General features: G+C 38.8%; 1 protein-coding gene across 1 annotated transcript in view; it reads left to right on the top strand.

The window, feature by feature from the left end:
- The window catches only part of LOC138049169 (C-1-tetrahydrofolate synthase, cytoplasmic-like), a 47,664-nt gene that overhangs the window by 6,000 nt on the left and 19,574 nt on the right, over positions 1-22,090 (top strand). Inside the window, exons 6-22 of the mRNA XM_068895336.1 lie at positions 746-846; positions 2,015-2,067; positions 2,556-2,639; positions 3,070-3,123; positions 6,251-6,308; positions 7,003-7,095; positions 7,642-7,718; positions 11,558-11,613; positions 13,216-13,294; positions 14,747-14,841; positions 15,510-15,646; positions 17,118-17,164; positions 18,963-19,020; positions 20,061-20,110; positions 20,997-21,071; positions 21,515-21,617; positions 21,911-21,987. Of these exons, the coding sequence (XP_068751437.1) occupies positions 746-846; positions 2,015-2,067; positions 2,556-2,639; positions 3,070-3,123; positions 6,251-6,308; positions 7,003-7,095; positions 7,642-7,718; positions 11,558-11,613; positions 13,216-13,294; positions 14,747-14,841; positions 15,510-15,646; positions 17,118-17,164; positions 18,963-19,020; positions 20,061-20,110; positions 20,997-21,071; positions 21,515-21,617; positions 21,911-21,987 (1,297 nt within the window). The remainder of the gene's footprint in view (positions 1-745; positions 847-2,014; positions 2,068-2,555; positions 2,640-3,069; positions 3,124-6,250; positions 6,309-7,002; positions 7,096-7,641; positions 7,719-11,557; positions 11,614-13,215; positions 13,295-14,746; positions 14,842-15,509; positions 15,647-17,117; positions 17,165-18,962; positions 19,021-20,060; positions 20,111-20,996; positions 21,072-21,514; positions 21,618-21,910; positions 21,988-22,090) is intronic.

Below are 22,090 nucleotides of genomic sequence, written 5' to 3'. Positions count from 1 at the left end.
TCCAACTAGACTTTTTCTCTCCTTTTTCCATCACTAGGGCTATTGCTCAAATTGATTACATGTACATGTACATGGGAACAAAGATAACACTCACATTAACATTGTTTTATTAAACTCAAATACATGTAGGTATCTAATTCACATGTAGTACATGTGTATAAACAAGACTGTCTCAGTTTTGCTGGAAAAGAGCAATTGAGTCATTAAATTTTTTTGTTTGCTCAAATCTATAGATAAACAAAACTTTAGCTTTTAAGAGGTTAGGAAGGCCTGAAGTAGTTCTTACACAGTGTATTTCTGTGAATCTGCTGTCACGCTGAATAACTGTACGTCTAAGAATAATTATTTACAAATTATTACTGAGAAAAAGCTGTCTTGAGGAAAAATGTGTCTTGACTTCTGGGTTATGACTAATAAAACCCCTTCTATGGCTGGATGACCTTGTTGGCCATTGTATAATGTGGAAGATAATAGCTAGAATGATGTATTTGCAATACAATACAATACAATACGATACACACTTAACCAAGCCCCATTGGGGCTTTTCAGGGCCAACGCAACACAATCAACAGACTGACCAGAACACCGACAACAACAGTTAAGAATGCCAACGAGTGGTCAGAACGGGTTTTGAACCGGGGAGCTCTGAATCTCAGAGAGAGCATCCTAACCAATGGGTCACAATGCCTGAGTCCACTGTTTATACACTTTTGAAAAGTCAACATGCTCTTCTGTCCTTCACTAGGCTTCATGATGTTAATGCTGGCAAGCTGTCTAGAGGAGAGTTGAATGACTGTATCGTTCCATGCACTCCCAGAGGCTGCCTGGAATTGATAAAAAAATCAGGTACAACCATGAAGATTTTAATAATTATGATAAGCCAGGACAATTTGTTACTAGACTAAGTATAATGCATAATGCATTAATACCAGAGGCCAGCTACAATAATAGTCCTTCCAATACAACCATACACTGATTTAAAAATTTGGTCGGTGGCCCCAACATAAAACGTCGATGTTTTGGAAGAGTCAATTCCTGTTTCCTTTGCCAAAGCGAGTGAAATTCAACGGCAAAGCAATCTCTGTATCTTGTCTTGCAAAATAATGGTGAAAAAGTAAATTTAAAGTCTCTGTTACGAGCCTAGGATTAGGCCCATCAGGCCGGTGCTTATCTCCGGTTTCCGTGGCATGAAGCGACTAGGAGTATTTCTACTCCCCCCTGTATGGGATGCTAGTCCATCGTAGGGTTACCCCCAGCATTTTCGCTGGTACCCATTTATACACCTGGGTGGAAAGAGGCACCATGAGAGTACAATCATGTAAAGTGTCTTGCCCAAGAACACAACACAATTTCCCCAGCCAAGACCCGAACCCGGACCACTTGATCTGGAGTCGAGCACTCTAACCATGAGGCCACTGCACCTCCCACAAAATTATGATACATAGCAATAAATAATTTATTATTACATATATCTCTATAGTACAAAAATATCGACCTTTTAACCATTCATTGACTTTTTCTGCAGTTACAAACCAATTTCTTACCTTGCAGTTTAATAGATTAAAATATGAAGCACAGAGTCGAGACATGGCAATTTACAATGTAGGGTTAAAAAGTCTCGCTTTGACACAGGTTGGACAGGTCACTATAGCGGCCACCATGTCTGTAGACATGATCTCTAGAGAGTAGAAAACTGGTGCAAAATGTTTAAATGCTAGTTGAGCCTCAACAGGAGGTACTGCAGTAATGAGAGATCCACATTTTCAAGTACACTGTGTTGTTTGTGTTACATGACATTTGTACCATCTTGAAGGTAGAAGGGATAGGGTAAAATGCACTTATCACCAAAATAATGAAGGAATTATCGCTTAAGTTAAGGGAAAAAAGTACATGCTGGTTTTCACAAATAAATATTTTACGGGTACACTTGGCGTGATACAGTATCTGTGGTCTTGTGTCAGTGGTTCATTATAAAGTTTGAGAGAGCACATGTAACTCTCCTTTGAATTAACAGGAACGGAAATAATGGGAAAAGAAGCTGTGGTACTTGGACGAAGCAAAATTGTGGTTAGTAGTCTGACTTGTGTATTCTTGACACATTCTTTGAAAGCCATTAATTCATTCCTAAAAGGCCCTCGTTTATGTGTATTTAAAAAAGAAAGGAAAGGAAAGGAACTTTATTTAAGTGTCTCATATTCTAGCACTGGAGCACGTACTCTGTGCAGAGTATAGAGACCAACAAACTCAACCCACATATGATGCTGAGTCTGGGAATTGAAACCTGGGCCACATTGGTGGGAGGCAAGTGCTCTCACCACTGTGCCATCCCTGCACCCCAAATAATTGTCTGGCATTGGACAGAGTAAAATCTGTAAGTCTCACTCTCTTGAGGTTTTGAGTGGGCATACATGTAGATGTTTCTAACTGATTGACCACTGAACAGGCCCCCATTGAGTAAACTTGACTTGTGTTACTAAAATCTACAAGTGTCACTCTTACATCTAGGAGGCTGAATGCTTTAAATATTAATTATTTATTGTTTGCATCATTTTCAGGGATCTCCCATGGCAGATCTTCTGAAGTGGCATAATGCTACTGTCACTACTTGTCATTCTAAGACCAAAGATTTGGCTGATGTGGTAGGTCTGTAAAAGTAGACTGTAACTATCAGCTTATTGTTAATGTTTTGTGTACAATGTACTGTCAAGTACTCACTCACATACTAACTTTACCAGACAACTGTATTTCTGCTTTGTGAGAAACCACTTTACAGTGTATGCAAAATAGTTATTTTGCATGAAAGAAATTAGGGTAAAGATCCCCGCAAAAAACCACCTAATTAATGAGTTTGATCTATGGTGCCTGTGTAAATTATTTTTCCAGTGTCTCTGGCTAAAGTGACAGAATGCTCTGTCTGGCTGATCTAATGGCTTATTTAGAAGCAGATTACAATGATTGTTAATGAGTAACTGACACTTTAGAGAACCAAAGAGAAGTGGAAATTCCATAGTCAAAAGGCATGAATTAATGATTTTTCTTTTAGCATTAATTTTATTCAATAACTGACAGGTGAGGAGAGGTGACATTGTCGTTGTTGGTATTGGGAGAGCTGACTTTGTGAAGGTGAGTTCATTACTGTTACTTGTACATTATTTTTATTTATTTTATTTATTTTGTCGATAACTCACCAATTTTAAGCCGGGCCGTTGCTGTGACCTTTGTAAGCTTCTTGTTAATTATACTGCTAACAACAAGATCCTGTTTTGAAGTGATTTGCTAGATGTTCTATGGACCACCCCTGTGGACCACTCCTCATTTTGTACAGTTACAAGGAGAAAAATCTTTAAACGAAAGAGAGAAGTGACCCTACATTGTAGCACTTATCTGGACACCTGAAATATTGAGGCAAATGAAACGGGATTCAAACCCATGACCTCTGCGACTCTACCAACTGAGCTATGAAGCCACTCAATCGAGGACAGGTCAAGTTTTATCTACGTCCTCCTCTTGAGGCTTTAGCATGCCTTTTTGGCCTTGCCTGGCCTGTCTGGTAGGACTCAGGCGACTTGTTGGCTCAGCTGGTTGAGCATTGGACTACTATATAATTATGCGGCAGGTATTTTGATCAAAACCCCGGTCGTACCAACACTCTGGGTCGACATGTATAATTGAGGAGAAAGTGCTGCCTTTGTATACTTTCTAGTCTTCCAGGATAAGAAGCCCATCTCGCATCACTTGCGTGGGCCGTTACAGAACCAACACACCATTCGAGAAAAGTAGGGGACGTACATGTACATGTAGTCCCCGGTTTGGTGGTCTCTCACTCATTCTGGTCTGGGGGCACCTGTGTCAAACTAATTGTTACTCAGTTTATTAAAATTGTAAACTGCCCCCACAGTGTTGTTCATTGACCCTGAAAGTGAAGCACTTGGTCAACTACGTATTCATTCATTCAATTTGTTGGGCTCATTTTGTTCTGGTGAACGACTCGCTGAATGTAATATTTGAAGCGCAGGTTAAAGACGAATCCCTTTGGAGCTACACTGTACCAAATGGGTAGTATAGGTGTCTATAAGAGACAGTCGCTTAAATCAGTAGCCCAGACATGTAGAGTAAAATCGTCTGGTGTTAGACAGAGTAAATACTAGTGGGGACATAGTTTTTCAGTGAGTGATTAACCCATTGACTCCCAGGGGCTCCCCATTGATGAGTAAAATTGTCTGGCGTTTGACCGTGCACCAGTGGCTCAGTTGGTTGAGCACCGGGCTGTCACGCGGGAAGTAGTGAGTTCAACTCCAGCCGGACCAACACTCAGGGTCTTTAAATAACTGAGGAGAAAGTGCTGCCTTTGTAATTACATCTGCAAATGGTTAGACTCTCTAGTCTTCTCGGATAAGGACGATAAGCCAGAGGTTTCGTCTCACAACCCTTCAGTGTTCACAATCCTGTGCGACGTAAAAGAACCCGCACACTTGTTGCAAAGAGTAGGGCATGTAGTTCCCGGTGTTGTGGTCTGTCTTCTGTGGTATATCGTGGTTGGGAGGATAAAAAGGGTGCACTTAATTTGGAGCCTCGCTCTGTTGTGCGACTCCCACCACAGTTGCGGTGAAAGTGGATAAATAAATAAATAAATAATAAAAATAAACAGTAAAACACTAAGTCTGGCCGGTTTAGGCGTCAAAGGGTTAAAGAAATGAAAAGAAATCAAAGTTGAGTTGTTAAAAGTCTTCTTTATCCACTGTTCATCAAACGTAACTCGCTATTAACATTGAAACAGAAATACTTCAAAGCCTTACCCACAATTCTAACATTAATAATCACATGTATATTAATATAACATGAAAAAAATACTCAATTCTGATTGGCTGAGAGCAGTGCAGTTCAAGTGTAACACACTGCAAAAAGTGTAATACACCAGTGCAAAAAGTGTAGTACCAGTGGAAATTATACATTGAAATTCTGGATTATGATTGGCTAATAGACAATAGGGTTTTGTCAGAACCAATCAAATATTTTGTTTTCAAATAAAGCGTGTGCCCTGGATGGCGCAATTTATGGCGCAATTTTTTCTCTGATTGTGTGATACTCGTGGGTTTCTTCTGCTTAACCATCTCAATTTTTTTCATGTATATTATTGATAAGTAATCACATGATTTTTCTCATGCAGTTTGGAATAGATAAGCATTTCGGGCTCGTGCAATTTTGGTCGTCTGAAAACATTTACTGGTGCTTATTTATTCCAAATTGCACTCGAAATCATGTGATTGCCTGTACAAATGAACATCGTTGGTACAGTTTTTCCATAGATTTGTGCATTACAACAAGAAGGTGAGCGGAACGTTCGTAGCTTAGTAACCAGGCGTTAGATCGAAGGTGAAGATGGAAAACTGGACACCAGAAGCAGCCTTTTTCAAAATGTTCCTGCAGATAAGCTGCACCCCTGATTTCTAGCGACGATTTTAGGAGAAAAAGTGAGGCTTACCTGCGGCCAAGAATGCCGTGACACAGCCTTAGTATGGGAGTAATGTTCACTCTTACTCATGGGCTGCTCCTTAAATTGTGAGGATCACTTCTGTCTTTTGTCTAAAGGGGTGGTCCACAGGGGTAGTCCATGGACTGGGTCCATGAAGGGGTCCATGGACTGTGTCCACAGGGGCGGCCCATGGTCCCCATGTCCATGTTTTGTATATGTCCTGATTTGCTGGTAATAGATTATTAGCATGCTTAAGTCTGACTCACATCAATACTCTTTAAGTGGTTGATCCCTGTGATGCTGCTTTGTACATTGTATATCTGGGCCTGGTTATTCAAAAGCCGATTAACTTAATCCAGGATTAGTGTAAACTTTTGTTTCATGTATTCTACATTTTGTGAAAGTTTCTTTTGCTTACTTTTGATTTTCAAGATTGACATCTTCTAATGTAATATCAGCATTGAGCAGCATTTGGGAGAAGAGACTCCTTGGTTAATTATTAATTTTTTAATCAGGGATTAACTTTAATCAGCTTTTGAACAACCCGGCCCTGAGGTTTTAAATAAAGGCGATGTGCATGGGTTGTAAACATGTACATGGTCCTGACCTGACTTTGATTTTGGGAATCATTGGAGAACAGGGTTTAAGGTCATTCTGTTGTGGGACTTTGGGACTTTGAAGTTCCACATCTTTATTATAATTATGTACCCTTGTATGTTTTATACCGGGTCCCTTAAAAGTCATTTCCCATTTTTTATTGTTGGTGCTCGACAACAGGGAGACTGGATCAAAGAGGGTGCTGTGGTTGTTGATTGTGGAATTAATGTAATTCCAGGTGAGTTGAGTGAAATACAATGATCGTTAATTTAACAGTGCTCCATCGTTACATGTTATTAAGTTTGCTTCATGATGTGTCCACCATATGCGAGTTCTTGGAATGATTTACAAGAAACTTTAGTACTTAATAAAAATAGTATTAATTTTGATGTGCTGGGTAATAGAAGTATAATTATGCTCATTACAGAGAAAACTCTTAGTTTTGTAACACGTGTTGGACTCTGGCATTCTTTCATGAGTCAGTAATATTCTGATTTGAGAGAATTTCAACCAACAAGGTTAACTGTATATCTGGAAGCAAGTTTTTTTTTTTAAATTCCACTATTGGAACAAATTGACCTTTGTGGTTTATGAAACTAATGCATTAAGTTCCAAAAGACTGATGTTCTATGGATGCAAACGTTTTCTAATGCTCACAAGGTTGTCAAATTATGGTTCTATCGATACCTCAAATGGTTTTCATGGAGTGCACACTAACAGAGTACTGAAGACTGACTGATAAATAACTATTGAATGAGAAACCAATGCTTACTGCCTTTAAAGAGATTACTGTTGGTTTACAGTGTACATTTTCCCAATTATGAGGTCACAACATTACACTGAAGTTCATCCTTACTTTGCAATCCTCATTATTCTGCATTTCTCTTTGCTACCAGTTTATAAGTGAAAGTGTTTTGAATTTATTTTGCAAGATGAGACAAAGAAGAGTGGGCGTCGGCTTCTTGGAGATGTACACTTTTCAGAGGCAAAGACAAGAGCAAGCTGGATAACCCCTGTTCCTGGAGGTTGGTAGACAATGTGACAATTTTCAGCTCTTCTGTATTATTATAACTGTACTTCTTGTGTGAGATCTTACTTGTTTTGACATCAGGCAGTGAGTTTCTAGCAGTAAATCACAAACCACTATACTTGCACTAAAAGGGAAAAGGGCCGCATTTATCCTTGCTCTGAAACCCGGTAATGCTTTAAAAGCACTGGTCAGTCCTAACCGACTAGGGCAGTAATTATGATAATTACATGATTTTCACCGACTCGGGGGAGTTAACCTTGTGACTTCCCTTACAGCAAATGGTACCACAAATCTTATTGTGGAGTTTTTTTTGTAGAAGTGCACGCACTCCTTTTTTGAAATTGGGGCCAACTCCTGAACCGCACCAAAAAAAAAAAGAAAACATTAAGAAAGATCGTCTGGTGTTAGAAAGAGTAAAATTTATCAATGAAGTCACACGGCCAGGAGTCAATGGGTTAAAACAGTTTTGTTTATAGCATTACAATGTGAGTCTTCGAGTTTCACACCCACATGAATTTTGCTTGTTTCTTTTATTTGGCAGGTGTTGGCCCAATGACGGTCGCCATGTTGATGATGAATACAGTGGACAGTGCCAAGAGGTCTCTGCACATGCAAAAGGTCTCTCCAACTTTGAAAATGGGTCTAACCTTAGCACCATTGTTCCCTTACTTCAAACGTTTAGTATTGCGTAAATGAAATGTTTCAAATGAGACAGTGTAAACTCAGACTGAACAGATGTTGAAATTCAATAATGTTGCGGTGTTGTGGCTGTCATTACCAACGGATGAAGCAGGCCATAATATTGTACATGTAGATAGTGGGTCTTTTCCAAATTGTGGTGCATTGAACAATGTATCATTATTAAATCTTGTAGAAGCCAGTTAAGGATGGCAGCCCTCGGGTGCATTGGTCTAAGATGTGACAAATGATAAGTTCCCAAGTGCCACTGAAAAGGGAACTTACCCTCCCACAAAAAAGTAACAGAAATTAATTCTGACAATCAAATTTGTCATACTTTTTTTCGAAGAGTGTTTACATCAGAAGTATTTTATTTTTTATAAATTTCAGAATTATTAATTTTTTATTTTCACATTGTTTTTGTGAGCACTACCATCTTGAATAATAATAATAATAATAATAATAATAATAATAATGATAATAATAATAATAATAATAATATGATAAAATAATTATTGTCAGAACAATAGAGCAACAGTTACTGTTACATGTATCTCAAATATTCAAGATAGTGGTTCATGGAAATTTGAAAGTGAAAAAAAGTGATTCTACAATAATACGCATGTCTGGTAATTCCTTTCTGATCTGATACACCCTTTCAAAAGAATCTTAAGCACATTTGATCACCAACATTACCTAATTTAATTTGTTCTTCCAGTTTTAAGTTATTCTTCTATCAGTAGGAGTGAATTAAGGTTTCCCTTCAACCGTCCATTGCTTACTTAAAACAAAAACGGGACTAATAGTCTAATTGAAAGTCAGTGTTATTACATTTCACTTTTCATGGTCATTATTATTTTGTCACTAGTGCAAAAATGGAAGAAGTTTGTGTTTTGGAAAAATTAAGTTTTTAACAGTAATTGTAGTTTAATAGGAATGCATGTATTAGGTCTCTTTTACCTTGACGTCATCCCTAAAACTTTATTTGCAATGTAATGTTCTATACAAAAATTATGGCCAACATGAAGGTTGAAATGAGTGTCTCTGTGGTGAAATAGCTGCAATGACAAGGGTTCTATTTTCAATTGGTAAGTGCCATGGTGCTCTTTTGAATAAAATACATTGTTTGAAATTATGGACAAAGTAACCAGCAAAATGCGTAAGGCAAAAGTGTAATTATTTGAGTCAGGGAAGGATCTGTGACCATGTGAGGTGCAAGACAGTTTTCTACAGAATCGTACAATATATTTTTGCATCTAAACCATTGCGAAGGTGTGATTTTCTGCTGAAAATGCAAGTTTCCTGTTTAGCCTGGTGCCCTTTTTGTGCCAAACAGAATGCCATGTTTAACTTAATGTTGGTCTCTGATTACATGTACCTCTAGTACAATACTCAAAGGAATCTTAATGGAGGGTCAACGATGTATATGTCAACTAAGTGTGTTGGAGTCACTTCACCCAAACATAGTTGTCTGTTTTGATCTCTTGACAAGCAAGCTTTGCTACGCTCATCTCCTTTTCCCTTTTTCTCTCCTCTATAAAGGTTTTATAAGAAACGATTTAGAAATACATGAAACAAGAAATATAAGTGAAAGAAACCGACGTTTCGGTACATCTTGCGCCATTATGCGTGAGCCCAAGCCTAACATCGTAACTCAGCAATGCGTTGTTTATTTATTCAAGTGTGACCTGTGCGATGCAGGTTATGTCGGGTACACAAAGGGCCACCTTCACACGCGCGTTGAGGGACACCGTCAAAAGGCGTCATCTATTTACAGGCATTATTGCAAAGATCATAACACTGCTGTTCCGAACAATTTCTTAGCACGCTTCAATGTAATCAAGAAATGCACGAACAAATTTGACTGCCTTGTTAATGAAATGCTGTGTATTCAATATCTTAAACCAGCATTGAATGTACAGTCGGATTCTCTTCGTGCTAAAGTATTCATGTAATTAGCTTGGCACTCTTTTATGCAAATTCGTTTTAACGTAGCCTTTTTACAAACCGCATTTTATCTTTATAACCCTGATAATGGCGCAAGATGCACCGAAACGTCGGTTTCTTTCACTTATATTTCTATAAAGGTTTACATCAATAAATTTAATGTGACCCTACGTGAGGACACCCGTGTGCATGAGTTGGTCATCCGTGTTAATGAAATCCGATTATGTAGAAACATCCACTCATTTGAACGACTTATGTTTCCAATAACATATGGTTTAGTCATCACTTCAGCTGAGAAAAGATACATTTTGTGTGGTTTTCACTCCATTAGTCTGTCAGCTGTTCGATTGACAGAGTAGAGCCTATGAAGTCTCACTCGTAGGAGTCGATGGGTCAAAGGGAACTTATTACAAGGTACTTTTTGAGCGGATGTAGTGATTATTAACCAATTGACCCCTAAACCCTTGACCAGTAAAATCGTCTATATAGTAAAAATCTCACTCATAGGAGTCAATGGGTAATTAAGCTATTGCTTGTGGCTTTGTTCATATCAGCCTAGTTTTTAGATTGTGCTGTGGTAATTTACTGCTGTGTATTCCAATTTCACACAGATGAAAATGTCATGCTCTTTTTGTGTTCAATAAGTCGAAGTCATTTCATTTTGGTTTTAAGACAAAGAAAAAAGTCTTCTTGTTGTGCAGCATTTTGTCCAGGTCCTTCCCTTTCTCAGGAAACATTACTTAGCAGGAAAGAACGGACATTTTCAACTGGAATAACTTCTTATTTTATTAATTCAGGTACCCAATGCTTGCGGTACAAATTGGGAAAAGGACACTGTAGAAACTAACCCAAATCAATGAATCATCTCAAAGCAAAAAAAATTCTAGGCAAAACCAGAGAATCCGGATTCCAACTTTTCTGTGCATAGTCTTGGACTAATAATAACGTTAACCTTGATCCAGCTTGCATCTTAAGAGTGGGAACAATTAGGTGAAAGGCTAACGCTCTCACAATTTTGCTCCCCAAGGATCAATCTCGTCAGATGGTGAACAACATTGTATAGGCACAGTGATAAGGATCTGTAAGAGTTGAAATCTGATGATGTGCTTGCCTTAATTATAATAATTAAGCCAAGCATGTCATCAGATAACAATATTATTATTATTGCAAAAAAATTATGTTAATAACCGCTCTTTGTCATGTAATGTTTCTCTTTATGATTGTATCTTTGGAAGGTGTGTTGAACTGAAATAAAAATGATTTCTGACTGATTTTGTTGGTAACTACATTGTACTTGATTAATATCTAACTTGCGCATCATGACTTGTTTCGGAACCTACAACTGATATGTAATCATCCCTTTGAGCCAAGATAAGTTGGATTGGAAGAAGGCTTGTCAGAACGGACTTGGTGGACGTGAACAACACTTGTGGTAAAATTTTAACTTTGTTACATTTTTTTCTTTTCTGTGGAAAACTGTCTTGTATCTTGTATGGTCTCCAAACACCTCGGCCAATAAACGTAATTTCTGGATCTTGATAATGCAAGCTGCAATAAAAAGTTCCCAGTGTGGCACAATCTTGTTTTGCTACATTGTTGTGCACCATTAATTTCCAATAAAGAGCTGCTCTTATGCAAACCCTGAATTGTACTACCCCAGTATAGACAGAGAGGACGCACATGCAATTGGACCAGACGACCTTATTCCCCATAGAATGGTGGTGACCAACAAACCCAGAGCACAGTACCTCAACCCATCTTCTTTGACAAACATTTTAGATCCATTGCTTCAAGTTACTTTGTGTCTTATTTCTAATTGGTTCATTTCACAGGGAGGTCCTTGGAACATCCGTTATTTGCCACTCAATCTTAAAAGACCTGTTCCTAGGTACTGATTAGTAGATAAGACCAGGAAATGATATCAATTCCATCATGTTGGTGTCCCAGACTTGATGTCTATTCCTGTGGAAACCTTTTCTTTTCTTTCAGTTTAAACAAAAAAAAAAAGTTGTTGATATGGCAAGTGAAAACCAAGATTTTTGCAAAGTTTATCATGGGTGCTAATGCCACTTAACCAGTAAAAATTGGATGATTTCATTGATCCATTGCTTGGTAGGTCAGATGAGGACATTGGTTCACATACTTTTATAATGTGAATTTTTTTCCGTCTCTAGTTGGGTTACAAAAAAGGAAGCTTTGAAAGTGGAAAAGAGGGGATGCAATGTTTGTTCTATCTCTATTTGTAGTTAGAACCTTTCCCTCTGGAATTGCTGACAATTTGTTAAGTGGAACGAAGAAATGAAATTTTTGGACCAAGAATACTGTTCATTTTTTGGAGTGTTAAATAATATTGGGACTCCAAATGTGGCTATTTGCCTTGCTTTCTTAGACTGCCATTCATATACCATGCTTGTCCTTATTCCATCAATTTTGTCCACATTTCGTCATCTCTTCCGTGTTGTTATTACCATCCATTTATGGTCATCCAAACCCCATCCTTATTTTTGTGTTTTCTTTTTCTTTTTTTAATTTTCATCCCCATCCGTCCAGATATGCAGGTACATTGTAATTACTAGATGCATGGCCATTTAAGTGTCACAAAAGTGTTCCCTGGCTCTTTTCCCCAACTTCAACATCACTCGCAGGGCTGTCAATAAATTTGAAAGTACAGAAGGCTTAGAATTTAAATTTGGCAGCCATGAAAGTGAGCTTGGCACATTCTTGGACACCATGTTGTTTCGTCAGATTAAGTGCAAGACTGGGAACTATTTAGGCATTTCACACCATTCGCATTAACTATTGAGCCCAAGCATTTTTTTGGTGATTTAGACTAGTTTAATTAATTTCGTAAAATATATTGCCTCCACTCAAAACGAGGACAAGAATGTTTGAAAGTTTCTTCAACAATATTTAACAAATTTAAGTTTTTTCATCTTGATAATTGGTAAAATGAGATGAAAGTAGCCAGCTGAAGATGGCTTACTAGCCAGCGGTTTTGGCCGGCTACCGGCCCTTATTGACAGCCCTGACTCACATGTGGGTTTACAGACAATATTATTAATGTTGCAGTGTCCCCCAAACTCCATTCCTCGAGTAAAGATAATCACCTGCATTTACCCTCTCCAAAAAACAATGTTAAAGCTTATACATACCTCATTGCTAGAAAAAGGTGGGAAAACGATGCTTAGACTTAAGGGAGTGTGATATCAAAATTGAGCATGCATCTAATTACCTGAATTTCTGGACATACAGAAAGTACCAAATTCTTTATCCTTATTATGTTTTTGTCTAGCTGGCGTGGGCATTTTCCAGCCAGATATGGCTGCTGTGAGACCATTTGCATCGTCTCTTTGCTTTACCTGAGCAGATTATCTTTTTTGGGAAATCATGCACAAGCCTCAGTCTTGTGTCTAGTATGTAAAAACTGAGTGCTTTTTTTATCGTTGTGAGTATTACTGATTTTTATTATTAATTTATTTTCAATTGCTAGTGATATTGATATCTCCAAGGAACAGATGCCCAAGAAAATTTCTACAGTAGCGAAAGAAGCTACTATTCTTGAACATGAGGTGAGCTAAGTGGACAAGGAAGTACTGTACCCTGTCATTGAAAAGCAAAAATTGTCAGAATATTTGTAAGTTGAGCCCATTGAAAAACGTGACTACCCTGTGAGCAGTTGGTTTCTCCCACGCTTCCTTAGAGAGAAACCGCTGCAAGCAACCGTTTGATATTCCATCGCGCCTGTGTGAAGTACGTCACACCCCATGTGATGCATATGACATCACTTTGTGTTCTCAGGTAATCACTACACAGCAGGCTCACCCAAATGCAGAAGTTACGTAGCTGAATGCACGCGCAGGTGCCAAAACAAGTTTACTTACTCGTCTTACTGGTTCAAATTTAATTTATTTGTCCTTGGCACTGGACGGCGACTCGCTCAAAGAAACTAACGGTTGCTTGCAGTGGTTTCTTTCTTCAAGTTGGGAAGCATAGGAGAAACCAACTGCTCGCGGGGTAAATGTGACCGGCATCAAAGGCAAAAAAAGGTTGTGTTAGGCAGTTAATGGTTGATGGTTTCTGTTTGTTTGAAGTCTTAAATCACCGGATGTATTCCTAATAAACCCCAAAAGAAAACTGTAATTAGGTGTATACCTTTTATAAACCTGATTACAGTAACTGGTTAAATTGAGCTGAGAAGGCTTAAAAAATCCAAAATGGTGAGATTCATTTCACGTGCTTGGTATGGCAACAAAGGACAGAGTGTGTACATTTGTAGAACTGAAGAAAGAAAAAATAAAGGAACTCCAAAGAAAGCCCAATCCCATGTCAGGACAATGCATTGTCATTATTGTACAAGGTGTACATCACAAATTGTATCAGCCACATAAAAGGCCACAGGCAAAGTTGCTTTAGACATACTCTTTCATTAAAAGTGTTTTCTTTGCACACGAACGATAATCACCATAGTGTGCACGGTCATTGAGGATTCTTGGTTTGATTTTCTTTTCAAAGCATCTAACTTTTTTTTCCAACCAGTTTCATTTCTTCAAACCAATTACTGGGGGTATATATTTTTTTAACCGGCTTATTTATCAACTGTCTGAAAAGGGATTTTACCTTTTGGGTCATGGTTAAAAAAAATAATAGGGGTGGGCCTTTTTGGGGGTTCAATCCCACTTGACACTGCATAGCACTTCACCCCTTCCCCATATTCAATGTTTCAAAGAGTATGGCATTTTTCCAGGAATCCTGAAACTTTTCATGCAATCAACATTGTCACGGGGGAGGGGGGTTCAAAGATGGTTTGGTGTCACAATCATTTTGGTGGGGATTGTGTGAAAAGAAAAGAGGTAGATCAGCCATAATTGGTACCTTTTCAATTTCCCATCTTACTTGTCCATTCCTAGGTTTCCAACACTCCAGCAACCACCCAGAGTAGGGCCGAGAAAAGCCTTGGAAACGAGGTTGACACTCCATTTATTTACCAAATGGGTGCCTTTGATTCTTAAATTTTCTTATAGATTGAGCTTTATGGAAACAAGAAGGCTAAGGTTTCCCTGAGTGTCTTGGAAAGACTTCAGGATCAGCCAAATGGGAGATACGTTGTCGTTGCTGGGTAAGGATATAATAATATTATATGGTGGAGTCCTTGTCAGATGAATTACAATGTGTCACTGTCTTGCTGCCAAAGCCAAAAACAAAAGACTTAACAACAGGGCAACGAGCTTGACTTCAAATGAGTGGAAGCTGCTACAAAACGATATCAAATTTAGAGACATGGTACACTTCTCAATTTTATTGATGTATGACCAAGGATCATGGAAGTAAGGACTGTGCATAAAAACAACATTTTTATGGCAGCTGATGATTTTCAAAGACAAGTATTGTGGGTTGAGTTTGTTGGTTCTCTACTCTGCACCGAGAGGTTTTTCTCTGGCTACTCCGGTTTTCCCCTCTTCTAAACAACCAAAATTTTATCTGATTTGCATTAACTTGTTGATTTCAGTTTACAGTGTTCCCAATAGACCAGTTTCGTATTCTAACGGTTGGACTGGATCTAGCATGAAATGGAGGCTAATGCAGGCAAATCTTTTCAAATGCAACTTAATTTGCCGGCATTAGCCTCCATTTCATGCTAGATCCAGTTGAACCGTTAGAATACGAAACTGGCCTATTACAGTGCTTCAGTGCTAGAAGACTTGACACCTAAATAAAGTTCGGTTCCTTTCCTTTCCTTTCCTTTCATGAGAAAAATGGTATTTTACTGATGGTTTTTCTATCTAGCATGACCCCAACTCCATTTGGCGAAGGAAAAAGTACAACAACCATAGGTGTATCACAAGCAATGTCGGCACACCTGCAAAGGAACTGTTTTGCCTGTATTCGACAGCCTTCTCAGGGACCAACATTTGGCATCAAAGGTGAATGTTGTTAACAACACTGATAATGTCAATAGATATCTTAATTATTAAGATCAAAGTTATTGATCAGTTCACTGACGAAATACCATGCATTGATAAGTTTCTTGGTGCTAAATGGCTAAGAGTGTGACTAACACTCTTAAAACGGAAACGCTAAAACATACTGCTTTTTTGTCGTCTGTTTGGAAAACATAATGACTGTTAAGTGGCAAATTATTACCAAGTAAACTAAGAATTCTATGCAAGTGCTAATGTTGTGTAAAGGTGTTGCACATATTTTTATGATTTTTATTAATAAGAACTGAAATGATGCAGTTTGTGTACTCAAAACTGTCTTTTGTTGTTTCAAAGGCAAAGACAGAAAAGGTGCCATTTTTTTCAAATTCATGCAACTTACCTTAAAGATGCTTTGACCAACTTTTTACTTTGGATGACACTTTCTACAGAACAGCATTCCAAATATTTTTTTGCAAATTTCAATGAATCTTTTAGACACCAAGGTTCTGATCCTCTCTCCAGTCTAAAATTCAATAAACCATTTACCATACTCCTTGGTCGTTCCTTAACATTTGGAATGACCATTATAAGTCAAGTCGGTTCAAAATGAAAGTTGGCAAGCGTCTCTATTTAGTTTTATCAAATACGGGGCAAAATTACTGAATGCTGATTGGTTGAGACGGAGGACGTTTTTCCTTTATTACGAGGCCACTTTTGGTAATCAAGAGGGCATGATTACTTGATCCTGATTGGTTAACAGTTACATATCCAGAGCAAGCGAATTTACAAGAGAATCTTCTTCCAGCTTAAACAAATTTGTTCCACATATAAAATACATTTTAAGCGCTATTTCCGTTGACAGCAACGATTAATTGAGTTGAACTTTAACCGAATGGGGGCGTGTTGATTGTCACTTGTCGCGGCACTGAGCGGGCTTCTCTAAATTATTTTGCCCTTTATGTGATCGAGTGTCGTAAAACCAATACCCAAGTAATTACTTTGGCCAATCAAAAAGGAGGGAGACAACCCAGTAAACCAATCAAAACTCGAAGTAATTACACGTAGCCGACACAAATCGCGGGAAAATGTGCACGCGTAAGCCACGATTGGTTTTGGTTTCACTTCTGATTGGTTTGAAAAATGGCGCGAGAACTTTGAACCAATCAATGAGTGAAGTAATGCAAAAACCAAAGCAATTCGCTAATTACTTTCGCTCTAAACATTAAACCGCTCTGAACATTAATTTTTATTAATTGCAATGTGTTCTCGTGCAATTAAGGATTAATTTCACTTGTATTTTCAAAGTTGTTCAAATTTCCCTCGTCGCTTCACGACTCGGGCAATTTTGCGAAAGCTTTAAAAATACGCGTGAAATGAATCCTTAATCATTCTCGGTCCCACGCGATTACATATACTAATCTTCAAACCCGAGTTTACTTCCTTTTAAACTTATAAACTTCCTTTATTGTTGAAGGAGGTGCAGCTGGCGGTGGATACTCTCAAGTCATTCCTATGGAGGAGGTATGACCAAACATTCACACAGCAACCAGATTGATATTCAGACATGATTTGATGCTAATCTGGTTTGAAGAATAACGAATGTAACTTACATTTAGTTGTGATTCAAGACCCCAACATTTCGTCACTCGTGTCTTCATCAGGACAAATCTGAGGATAATGGCTTTTTACCTTAAGCGTAATAAATAGATTATTGCTTAAATCGTATCAAGAAAGAGCGAATGCAAGTCACTGAGTATGACTTTGTTCCAGCCTCAGACCAACCCCTGTTGAACATTTGAAAAAAAGTTCTCTCCAAAAGCTGCCGGCCAACTGTTGGTTTACAAGCAGTGGGCCATTCAGAAGGTAGGTCAACTGCTTACCACCGGTTGGCCAACAGTTAGTTGAGGAACCTCTTCTTCAAAATTACCGCAGTATTACGTCAAACATATATCCTGAAGGCAGTCATCAATAAAAGTGGTTTTTGGTGATATTTTGTCCCCTTTTTCCTTGTTGGGTGATTTTAAACGAGTTCTATTATAATTTACTCAACACGCGTACGGAAAAACAACGCGATCGGTTCTGCTGTTCACCATGTTGAATGGACAGAAGAGAAAGACTGGTGACAAATCTGCCTGGATTACCGCTGGACTGTCTTCGTTTTCCACATGGAAGAAATATATAGAACAGCTGATTAGTTGTTAATACCTTAATGTTCTTTTCAGGAAGTGAGACTTGTTAAAACCTCTCTGAGGAAAGGCAATTTTTGTCAATGTCAATAAGTCAAACTCATTTTGCTTCCGGGGGCTTGGCCCCCTGGACCCCCAACGGGGCTCTTCCCCTGTGCACCGCTGGGGGCCTGGGCGGCCCCCAGACCCTTGCCTATGCGGGGGCCTACGGCTCCCAGTGTCGTCTACTTTCACAATTTCTCCACCTACTTCAAATCTTATTGACAACCCTGAGATCCAGATTACTGTGTGCACTGGTTGTCAGGCATCCAACTTAATGACAATTTCGTTGTCCAGATACCAAGATAAGAAATGAACGGGAAACAATTCGGCTCAAATCTTGAAACATACTGTTTTAAAACATGAAGAGTATGTTAAAGTTGGAAACTTCCTGTGGGCTTCTTCTCATGTAAATGGTTAATTTTTCGGTAGTTTGTACGCAGTGGAATTGTATTACAGAAAAACCTCAGTACACCGTCGGTCCTCTTAAATGCTTGGTTGCTATTTCGAATGTTTTTGAGCACAGAATGGTTAGGGATAGAAAAAAATTGCTTTTAGGGCAACAGGGCAGTAAGTGAGAGGAATGGGGAAGAGGGTTAGGAGCCTCACCCCAACCCCCTCCCCCACGGTTGTGACTAAAATGGATCCGCCACAGATGGGTGGTGTCGGTGTGATATTAAATGACAAATACATAGCGAACAACATTATGGCAAACATGGAAACGAAAACCGGTTCCATGGCCATGCGCTCTTGTCTTTCTGGTGTTGAGTACCAGTCTACATGCACTATTTAAGCACTTGTTCGACAATGGTTAGGTATAAATTATGTTCGAGAAGGTTGACGTTTTATATTATACGCGTAGCATCGATCTTCATACAATGTTAAGTATTTGTCATAAAGTGCCCCATGTGACTATGGCGGATCCATTTTAGTAAAAACCCCACCCCCACCTTAAACCTATCTGGCAGCTCGGTGGCGACTTCCGAACGATACCCGCGCTCCTAGATTACATCCCTGGATTAGTGCTTCCACGTAAATGACATCACTGCCGTTTAATAAAGCTGAAATTGTAGTGTTCGTCTGTTTTATTTTAGTTTAATCTCCATCTGACTGGTGACATTCATGCTATCACAGCAGCGAACAATCTTTTGGGTGAGTTTCAACTCTTGAGCAAAATGTCAGTAAGAAAAAGACACATTGCATTATGTATCATGACTGAGTAGGATCTAGTTTTTTGTTTGTGCCATGCACGTGCTGAAGCAAAAGACTATTTTGTGTTGACCTGGAACCTAATTGGTGTGTTACGGTGGTATAGCGATGTTTCTCGTGACGTCACCCATTGCTACTTTTGTTCGAAGAACAAGGTATGGTTTTCGATTCCGTTTTTGGACTTTTTTATTTTTATTTTTCGGATCGCGCTCTGGTTGCGCATGCGTAAGATTTCTGTCTGGTAGAAGGCAATTCAAGTGGGATTCGAACTCGGTATCTCTTCCTTCAGAGGCAATCAATCGCGATGGCCACTAAACCACGGAAGGCTACGCGACAGATTTTCGGGGAAATATGTATTAGAGAATTGTGTGCATGACCGGAAACGAGCTTTTGTTTTTTCGTTACACGCAATGCAATATCCGGTTTTCGTATGACTCTGTAACAGATATCGTAATTTTATAATTCTCCCAGTATTGTTGAGAAAAGGTGTTAAATATTTTTAAATATCATGGTAGAGACTTGCAAAGCATTCATTTTCTGGTTTTGATTGGAATCAATGCCGTTAACAACAGTTTTAAATGTAAACAAGTATCCAAGATCGCACTTAACCCTGTCATTGGGTCAAGGAATGTGGACTGTGGACTTCGGACTGCGGAATTGAGACTGGATATTTACCAAGATATTGTAACGTAAATAACCCCACTGAAATACTGTGGACTTAAAGGGAGTCGGCTAAAAATCCTTCGAACAAAGTGAAGGCTACCCGTAGCCTCTTGTTATTAATATGCCAACCAGAACCTAATTGGCTGTTGAAACAATGACTTCTTTTGTTCAGTGGTTGGCATATTTGAATATCTAAAGAAATGTGACGTCAATGTTTGTAAACAAGAATACCGCTATTACAGAGGTGTATTACGCCTTGTGACTGGCCAAGATCCCCAACGCCTTTTCTCTTATTATCTGTGTTTTCGTTTTGTTTTCAGCTGCTGCCATTGATACGAGAATCTTTCATGAATCAACTCAGTCGGATGTGGTATGCGTTCTTCCATTATTATCGGATGTAATGCACTCTCTTTTTTTATAAGAACGTTAAGGCTGAGATTAACCAAAATTTTAAGAACGTACTAAAAACATATCCAGACTGAGAGTAAGTTAAGAACCTCTTTATTTTGCTTTTTTTTTGGTTCTTGTGAGTGGTATAAACAAAGGTCAAAGCAACGTAAAGCTGTAATCTTACATAAGTGTGTAATCTAGCAGGACAATGAAGTCAAATACTTAGGGACGTTAATTAACATTAACACGGTTTTTCCTTTTGCATGATACCCTTAGATATGTCCAGGTTTGACCCTAATTAGATGCACGCGGATTTCAATAAGCGTCACGAAGTGTCCCCTTGCTCTTCTAGCCAACTTCAACATCACTTGTGTCTCAGAATACAGACAATTTATGTCACAAAGTGTCCCCCAAATGCTGCTATTTAAGTGAAGATTAACTGCTGCATTTACCCAAAGCTAAAAATAACGCTAACCTTTACCCTTACCTTATTGTTGAAAATAGGTAGCAAATGCTTAGACTTAAAGGGACACTTCGTGTTGGATGTCAAAATTGGGCGTGCATCTAATAAGGGTCAAACCTGGACATAAGTGGATACCCTGGGATGATCACTTCAAGACTTAACAGAATGCATTATTTCGGCTTTCAGCGGTTTTCACAACACAGGCATCAAGTCAGCCAATCATTAAATAAAGCAAATTAAAACAGCCCTCCCTACGCGCGAGCAATCCACGCTTGACTTTGCGTGTTTCTCTGATTGACTAAGAATTTGGCGTGGCTATTTTAAGCCAATCACCAAATATAGCAATGCCAAATCAAAACACTCCTTTGTGACTTAAAATGCTGTTACCTTGTTTCGTTGTTAGGCTCTTTACAACAGGCTTGTCCCTGAGAAAAAGGGGAAAAGAGAGTTTTCCAATATCATGCTTACCAGGTTGAAGGTACTTGTGTATTTTACTTTTTTGATCTTTCCTAACTCTCAACGGGGTGCAAAATACATCAACCTCACCCGCTTAACAGGATAAAAAACTGCGAAGGTGATTGTGACAGTGGTAGGAATTTTGCAGGTAACACAAAAAATAGGTCTCCGTGCCCGAATGCACTTATTACAACATTATGGTAGTCACTGGAAATCCTGCATCCAAGGGCATGTTATCCTCAGTTAGGGATTGTAGTGTGGAATTACCTGCCGGGCCATGAATGATAAATATGAAGGGGGAGGGGGTGGTAGACCTGTCCAATAAAAATTCAGTATCAAACGAGTCGGTGAAGGAAGTTAGCCTCTGGAAAGTTATTCAACACAGGCTGTACTTGGAGCTGGTTAGTTGACTACTGCTTGGTTAAAGCCACATTAAGTTACCGTTTTCTTTCTTTCTATTCTCAGAAACTTGGTATTGACAAAACGGACCCAAATGAATTGACAGCTGAAGAAATCAGCAAGTTTGCCAGACTGGATATTGATCCAGACACAATAACCTTCCAACGAGGTGATTCACTTTTTGCGATAACCATACTTAAGTAGTTATTTACCATTTAGGAGTTGAGGAAGCTTTTACTACACTTGGTAAGCGATCTTCTAATGTATTTTGAACTATCTCCGAAGTTTTGGGGAAAAATTGCCATTGGAGAGCGCCGTTCATAGCTTACGTTCTTATCCAGGAGCGGTTGTTACTCTGAGGGAGGGGGAGCTGGTTACCACCTCTAAAAGACTCGTACTTAAATATATGTTGCGTACAGTCCCTTTTACCCACGTCACATGGCCTGATTGTTGTTATTGCAGTGATTGACACAAATGACAGATTCCTAAGAAAGATCACTATTGGTCAGTCAGCCACTGAAAAGAACATGACCCGACAGGTGAGATTCGATTGGTCAGGCAACATGGCAGACAATAGGGGTATCTTTGTTTATATCAGTTTTTTTTTGCTTCATTAGCACAAGGTTATCGCTTTGTAATCAG

This window comes from Montipora capricornis, chromosome 5 (assembly GCF_036669925.1).
Source record: "Montipora capricornis isolate CH-2021 chromosome 5, ASM3666992v2, whole genome shotgun sequence".
Classification (NCBI taxonomy): domain Eukaryota; kingdom Metazoa; phylum Cnidaria; class Anthozoa; order Scleractinia; family Acroporidae; genus Montipora; species Montipora capricornis.
This window is presented reverse-complemented; position numbering and strand designations above follow the sequence as displayed.